At 44.5% G+C, this 7,442-nt stretch overlaps 1 protein-coding gene across 1 annotated transcript; it reads right to left on the bottom strand.

Moving 5' to 3' along the window:
- Positions 1-2,228: 2,228 nt before the first annotated feature.
- On the bottom strand, positions 2,229-5,698 carry serp (chitin deacetylase-like protein serp). Its single transcript, XM_065488439.1, has 5 exons — positions 5,537-5,698; positions 4,309-4,478; positions 4,001-4,250; positions 3,617-3,941; positions 2,229-3,554 (listed from the first exon to the last, which is right to left on the bottom strand). Exons 1-5 carry the CDS (start codon positions 5,598-5,600, stop codon positions 2,723-2,725), a joined length of 1,641 nt encoding a protein of 546 aa, XP_065344511.1. The 5' UTR covers positions 5,601-5,698; the 3' UTR covers positions 2,229-2,722.
- Positions 5,699-7,442: the final 1,744 nt, after the last annotated feature.

Below are 7,442 nucleotides of genomic sequence, written 5' to 3' on the forward strand. Positions count from 1 at the left end.
GGTTTCCCCACCAAAAACCACATTTTCGCAGTGCAAGTATTGAACGTGTTTGCCATGCTTATCATAAAATCAGGGCCAGGCTTTTGAATCGTTGCCAAAACAGGTGTCGATTTTCACCCGATATGGTAATGAGTGCTAGCTATCTCGTCTTTACATTTTACATGCACGCCTTAAATTATTGACTGACTGACTAGCTTGTCGGAATTTATTGGAGAAGCGCATCATAAATATGCAGGTTTTGCCTTCACTTCGCTTTGGAGTCGATCGCTTTGGCTGCATGATGCGAGAGCGTTGTGCGCGGAATTTCTCTTTCTCGAGAGCGTTCTCCGCCTGGGAGCTGGGTGAACAAAATGCATTTAATTTTGTACAGTACACACACATACTCTGCATCATGCCCCACAATCTCCCGCCTGGCATCGGTTCATGCGCTTATTTACATTGCTCGCCGTGTACAAAGTTGATTGTCAGGGTTCATCGTCAGGCCAGGAGCAACGACCAACGACTAGAGGTGACATAGAGGAGAAATGCTCCAGGGGCGAGCCACATTCTTCAATAGGGTGAGGCTCTGGTGCGCTGGAGAATACGAGAAATCGAAAGCAGGAAAAAGTGTTGTTGTTGTCTTTGCCGCGACGTTTAATTATTCAAGGCGAAAGATGTTCTCCGCCCATCCGATTAACAAATAATGCGCTACTATTTTTCAGCGTTACGTAACTCTTCCGGAAAAAATCTTGAAGGCTATTTGAAAAAAATGACGCGTAAATCTGCCTTACTTCCTCAAAACAAAACCAGTTCAGTTAAATATCAATGCCAACTGATCTCAGAATCTAATGTGTGGCAGATATTAAAACAGTTAAACACTTTTAATTAGAAGAACAAAATGCAAAATTTTAGTTTAGAACAGATTTGCTGATGATTTTAGTGGTTTCAACTCATCTACAAAAATTCTGGTTACCATAAAAGCTAATCTGTGACACTGGCACCAAATTCAAATGCAGCAATTGAGCTCACAGAAATTAAAAGTCCACAAGGAAAAAGTTCTTAATTAATTTAGCTAAAAAGAATGTAAAATTTCCTATTAGGGTGAAGAAAATTTAATATTTGTGGGCCGAGGTTGCCCCCGTGTAATTTGCGTTTCACCTCGAATCTGACTCAGCATGTGAATTGGAGCCAATATATTTAATGGGTGCAAAAAATATTAACACTCATGCAACAACAACGAGAAACGACTTGTATATAGAAAGCCAAGAAGTGCATGTTCACAATAAAAATCATATATGCTTATTTTTCCACACAATGATGGCTTTTTCTTACCGCGTGTGACTTTTTAATGCAGAGGCGTCAGCGAGACTTTCTACTCAGATGAAATAAAGGGTGGTCGCGCACGTTACAGCGTAAATTTTCCGTCCCGAGTGCAAGTATCAACACTCGAAAGTGAAAGTCACTGCGCACATGGTATTAATAATAAGGCCTTCTGCTTCCCTTAGCTCCAAATTGGCACGCCTCGGTTCGTTTGTAGAGCGGCGTGTGACAATTTCCTTGCTTGGTCAGGGCGAATCACTCGGCGTTGCAGTGGCCTTGATAATGAAACACGTCCTTAATTTCGCCTGCTCTGCATTCAGACAGCCTTCGCCTGTCGTCTGCGCGACGATTGAAACGCCTATGTATCCTGACAGGGTGCGTCTATCGAAAAAAAAAAACGGAAACCATCGCTAGCTGGGGCAAGTGCCGATTTTATGGCCACTGATGGTGAGGCTAACTTGTTGCTTATCGACTCGCTGACACTCGGCGCGAGGTAATTTGAGTAATTATTATGTGGGGCAATTCAAGAAAGAACTAGATTCGCCGAATAATTTGCATACTCCCCGCGAGCGGTGTTACATCATTCGCGAATTTTATTTCCTTATCCGCCCAAACAGGCTTTTTTATGTGATTAGTCAGTCAGGCAAGTTGGCAGAAAAGTGACGCTGACAATAGCGCCTGACTATTGAATATTCAGCCGAGAGTGAGTGAATGATAGATTTACGCGTGACGCGCGCGTGCTGAATGGAAGAAAGCAACGGCACTGCCGCGAGATGTGACCTTTAATATAGTCTAGACGCCCTATTTGACCCAGATGCGCGAAACTTCCTGAACAACAAGAGAAAGGTGTAGTGCCTCGCGCACTTTTCATTTTCAAAATGTCATGCCGTAAATTGGTAGGGTAGGCAATTACGAAAATAGCGACCAGGTTTACATGAAATGTTTTCTGTTTATTTCATCACAAAGAGATGTTTTACAAAATAAGTCGATGACTTGAATTATGTATTAAAATTAATATTCTTTATACCCATACACACAATATTAATGGCAAGATTTTTTCTTATTTTCACAATTATACAGCAATTAATTAGTAATGGAACTCGTGCTTTGTCGTAACAGTCCTTCATTTTTTTTAAATACTGAATTTTGTTCGCAACCTGCCATCAAACAATCTACATGAAAGAGCATAATACACGCCTTCTTTAGAGGCTGCCTTGTAAGTTCCGAATTTCAAATTAAAAATTCGTTTAAATTATTAATTTGATACATACCACATCAGCAGCGCACGGGATTCAATTTATTTTTAAATAATTAACAGACCGATCGTGCGCCACTGACTCCTTTTCCAGCATTCCGAAAATCAAACTTTTAATATTTTCCACGTGATTTTAAATATTTATTTAGGCACATCTTGGTTGTCTCTTTAGAAGAAACCGTCTCCAGTGGGGTCGTTGAGCCAGGGGTAGTTGTTGGGGCATCTGACGCAAGTCTGCAGGTTGACGGTCTCTCCGGGCAGTTCCTTGCTGGTCAGCTTGCACGCGTTGGGCACCCAGCAGGCGGGGACCTTGGATTCAACGGTACACTTTTCGCGCCAGGGCTCGAAGTTCTTGACCTCGGATATGGTGCGGGGATTCTGCATCCACTGGATGACCTGGGTCATGGTGACGAAGTAGACGTCATTGTGGTTGGCCAGGATCTCGTCAACCCAGTAGAGGAAGGCATCCAGGAACTCGGGATTGTTCTTCAGCCAGGCAGCGTGGAAATATAGACCAAGAGGAGCACGGTTCTGCTCGTAGTGGCGGTCGAAGTTGTGGTTGAGGAAGTTGTAGAACTGATCACCAGTCAGGATGTTGGAGCACGAGTCCACCATGGCGCATCCAGGCAGGTAGTCATCAAAGTTGGGATCCTCCCTGCGATCAAGCTCGTTCATCACCATCTCCCAGACGGCGTGGCTCCTGGTCGGACAACTCTGCAGGTTGCCGTGGCAGCGGTGAGGCATCCTGAAGTAAAGGGTGTAGGGCCAGAGAGGAGGGTTGTGCAGAGGAGCGGTGATGGAGCTGTCGTACAGGAAGGCCTGCTCTTCCATCATGGTGAACTGATTGTTGCCTCCCACACGCAGGTAAGGGGCTCTGACACCGACAACAGAGTTGTCGCTGATGTTGGCGAACTTCTCGATGATGATGCGCATGCCAGCCATCTCCTTGGCCCAGTCGTCAACGGTGGCGTTGCTCCAGAACTGCTCGTCATCGTTGTGACTAAAACAATAACATTTTGTCAGGAAATCTGGCTTCATGAATTAGATTGGGTAATGACTTACGTGATGCTGTGGACAGCAATTTCGTGGCCCTTGCGGTGAGTCTCCTGGATGGCGGAGTAGTTGGAGTATTTGTGAGAAACGAAGTAGGTGGCCTTGATGTCGCAGCCGTTAGGGTTGCGCCTCTTGCCCGTGCCGAACATTTCCTTGTACAGTTCAATGTTGTTGTTGTTGATGGCATCGTCGAAGGTGACAACAATCATCTGAGGAACGTCGCGGGAGGGCAGGTCTCCGGGAATGGCAGTGCCGTCCTCAGAGCAGAAGCAGTCGGGGAGGACGCAAACAGCGGGGTCGCAAGGAGGAGCGCGGTTAGGATCATTTTCGATGTCTGTAAAATGAAAAGTTCTAGTCAAAAATTCAAACAATGTTTTTTTTATCGCAGCTCACCGCAAGAGTTCTCGTCGGAGCCATCGCTGCAGTCCTTCTCTCCGTTACAGAAGAGACCACGCTCGATACAAGTACCATCACCACAAGCCAAAGAGCCCTCTGAGCAAAGGGGCTCGTCGGTGTGCAGCAGAGGCTTGACTTTCCTCTCCTTGTTCTTGAGCTTGCAGTTCTTGACCGCGTCCTTCCAGTCGCAGGTCTGCTTTTCAATGTCGAAGTACAGACCAGCGGGACAACGGATGGCTTGTAGGCCCTTTAATTGAAATTTTTGTAAAGACTCCTTTATTTCGAGACAATTTTGACCAACTCACAGAGCTAGTACACTGGATCACATCACGACAGCTGTCTCCGTCACCGGCAGTCAGACGGAACCATTCGCCGGCATCCTTGTCTTTACAAAGTTCAACTTCAAAGTTCTCATCTTTCTTATTGTCATCCTGACGACGGATTCTCTTTAAAATTTCGGCCGCATCAGCGTTCACTGTAACAAATGGTAATAAAATGCAGGATTTTCTGGTTTCGCCTATTGAAAAATAAAACCGGCAATTGCAGGAGAAAGCACGTATAACCTGAAGCGTTGCCTGGCGCTTTCTTAAAATTGAAAGTGACTACACTCGATCGATTCACCTGGCAATACGTGCTTTTTGCTCATTGCTGCAGTGAGCAGCGTGGGTGAAAAAAATCTGTTTCTAGCGTGCACGCGAATAGTTGTTATATAACAAAGTGTGTCGTTTTGAAGCGAATGGCTCTGTTGCGCAAGATTCCCACAGCGTGAGAAAATAATAATTGCTTTAATTCAATTACAAGCCTGCAGATGTAAAAAGTAAATTACGCTAATTGTTTCGCGTTTAAAACTTCGTGTCGCCAAACAAAAAGTCTCTGACGTGTCGGGTTGTGAACCCGAGGCTTTGAAAGTGCCCTATTAAGCTTCAAGCTCTCGGTACGTTTATACTGTTTCTAGTGTAAGTAAGTTCAAGCTGCCAGTGAAATCTCTTATTAATAACGCGAGTGCATTAGCGTCGAGAAAGAAAGGAAGCGAATTACGCCCTCGACCTCTTTTCAACGCTGCTGCCGAATTGCGCATTTTTTACGATTTAATTCAGATGGATTAGTCTCAATTAGCGATCCGGCTCGATTAACATCGCCTTTTCTCCTGTACCGAGGATGTAACAATAAATTCCTACGATGCAGTGCAGCGTTTCGGGCGTGTCGCAAAAAATACTCAAGAGTAATTAAGGCGTCCTCCGACTGCAGGCGTTAAAGTTCCCAGGATGCACATGCGGCCTCAGTCGGAATTATGCAAACTGGAAAATTTACTGCTCGTGCGAAAGACATTGCCTTGAAATTTTTCTAAAATTCCAAAGTTCTACTTCAAGCAAGGACGGAGTTTTTTCGACTTTTAGAATGTCGCGTGCTTTTAAGAAACCGTTTTGAGATGAGCATAATATATTTGTTTGGCGTTGTACTACTATGCGAGTAAAGACTTGACCAGAGTACCTTAGTGGAAACTAGCGAGGAAAATAATTGAAGTTTTCTTACCGTGTGTTAGGGCTACGGAGAAAAGCAAGAGGCCTAACGCCAGATGTGCCTCCCGTCCCTTCATGGTCCTGACTGAAGAGTGACCCGAGCAAAGCTCTCCCTGACTACTAGCTAGGTCTTTAGCTGAGCGGGAGGGGGGCGCGCAACTTTCACCTGCCGCACGAGACTATGCCCGCCGCCGCGGCGCGCGAGCTCACGCCGCACCAGCTCGCTCTAGGATGGAACCTTACCTACATTGCCAATTGTCGTGAATTTCAACTCAGGTACGGGCAGAGTGAATGAGCAGCGGCCTCCGCGTTAATTAATCAATGGAGAAGAGGTAATGCTGAGCATCGCGCGGTGGTTTTTCGCTTTTGCAAGCGAGCCTGCCACCCGATCGGGGGTGAGCCAACCGAGCGTGGCACGATGTGCAAATTGCGAATCCTTCCTCGCCGATCACGCCGCCGATTGGGTTCGAAATTCGAGCGGCCTGCAATCAGTCGCCATAAATAATGAGTGCATTCGAGAAGTGAACTTTCCCTGCGGATGCTGATTAAAAGTCTAAACGCTGCCAAGATAGAAAAACTGGTTTCTTTGTGATTCTATTTTCAGTGATAACCCGGTTATTATTTCATATCACAGAGCGAGAGAAATTACACGCTTCAGAGAAGCTTTATTCACAATATGTATAAATCGTCTTGCTGCGCGCCGAGATTGTCAACTTGCTCCTATCTCTCCTATCTGCGGCCAATTTCACCGTTACATATCTCTCTCTTTCTCTCTTTCTCTCTTTCTCTCTCTCTCTCTCTCTCTCTCTCTCTCTCTCTCTCTCTCTCTCTCTCTCTCTCTCTCTCTCTCTCTTTTCAAGCTGCTGCAGCTACCTGTCTTGAGCTTTTGCGGCTTAGCTGCTGCTGCTGACAGATGTATGTTTATCTCCCACACATCGCTCGGCACTCGTTCCGCGCCCGACTCGCGCACACCGCTCATTAATCAATGAAATTTCTTCTCTCCGCGCCCTCGAACGAACACTCCCCACGCCAGTGGCCTAATTTCAATTAACGGACACTTCAACGGGTTAATTTTCATTACCGGCTTGTGTAAGGCTATTAATTTGTCAAGCAGTGGCTTCAAATGGGTGATGGTGGGTGCAGTTAGAAGTACAACAACGTTGGCTACTTAGTAATATATGTGGAAAGAAAAGTTAAAAATAAAAATTGTTGCTACTTGCAGGATTCCATTTTGGTGGGTGGAAAGTACTTGCAGTGGAGAACACTCACTGTGAATCATTAAAGATGGATGTATTTGTTTTCTATGTATGCATCATTGTATGTCAATGAATAATTGTCAAGTAGATGAATTTTAATAACCTAATGAAACAGATATTATAATATTTAACAACGAATATCAAAATCAATAAATTTTCAAATTTAAAATATAAAAGTAATGTGCACTGTTAGACTCCAATATAATGTTTTGAAATTGTCTGTTCATCCAAGCCAATGCATACAAAGAAAGTTTCCTCTGTGAGAGTTATTCTGGCTTACAATTTCCACTTTCAAAGTCCAACAAAGCATGATAAATAAATCTGCTTTATTAATCATCAGCCGCCATGAATAAACAAACTCTAAATTTCAACTTATCGATAGGGATTAAGGTCAAGAATGCTGGAGCAAAAAAGCTGTCACGCTAATTCACCAGCAAAAATTTATATCATGCGTTAAAGTGGCGTTTTAATATTTTAGGGGCCATAAAGTTTGCGCGTGGTAGAATTATCCATATTCATAAAGTGTGAATTAAATTGGCCTCTGTCACTGCGCGTCGAGCGAGTATCGCCTGAGCAGAGCAAGGTGATCTGTTATTTGCATTCGTTGGCCGTGCAAAAATAAAAATCGACAAATTGTCACACATCTCGAGAGGAGGAAGGAAA

This window comes from Cloeon dipterum, chromosome 4, assembly GCF_949628265.1.
Source record: "Cloeon dipterum chromosome 4, ieCloDipt1.1, whole genome shotgun sequence".
Lineage (NCBI taxonomy): Eukaryota > Metazoa > Arthropoda > Insecta > Ephemeroptera > Baetidae > Cloeon > Cloeon dipterum.

Excerpts from the sequence above, each read along its gene's own strand:
- serp (XM_065488439.1), bottom strand. The coding sequence starts at position 5,600 with ATGAAGGGACGGGAGGCACATCTGGCGTTAGGCCTCTTGCTTTTCTCC. Across the intron at positions 4,251-4,308 it reads TGATCCAGTGTACTAGCTCT|GGCCTACAAGCCATCCGTTG; the intron begins GTGAGTTGGTCA and ends TTTCAATTAAAG. Across the intron at positions 3,555-3,616 it reads ATTGCTGTCCACAGCATCAC|TCACAACGATGACGAGCAGT; the intron begins GTAAGTCATTAC and ends TTATTGTTTTAG.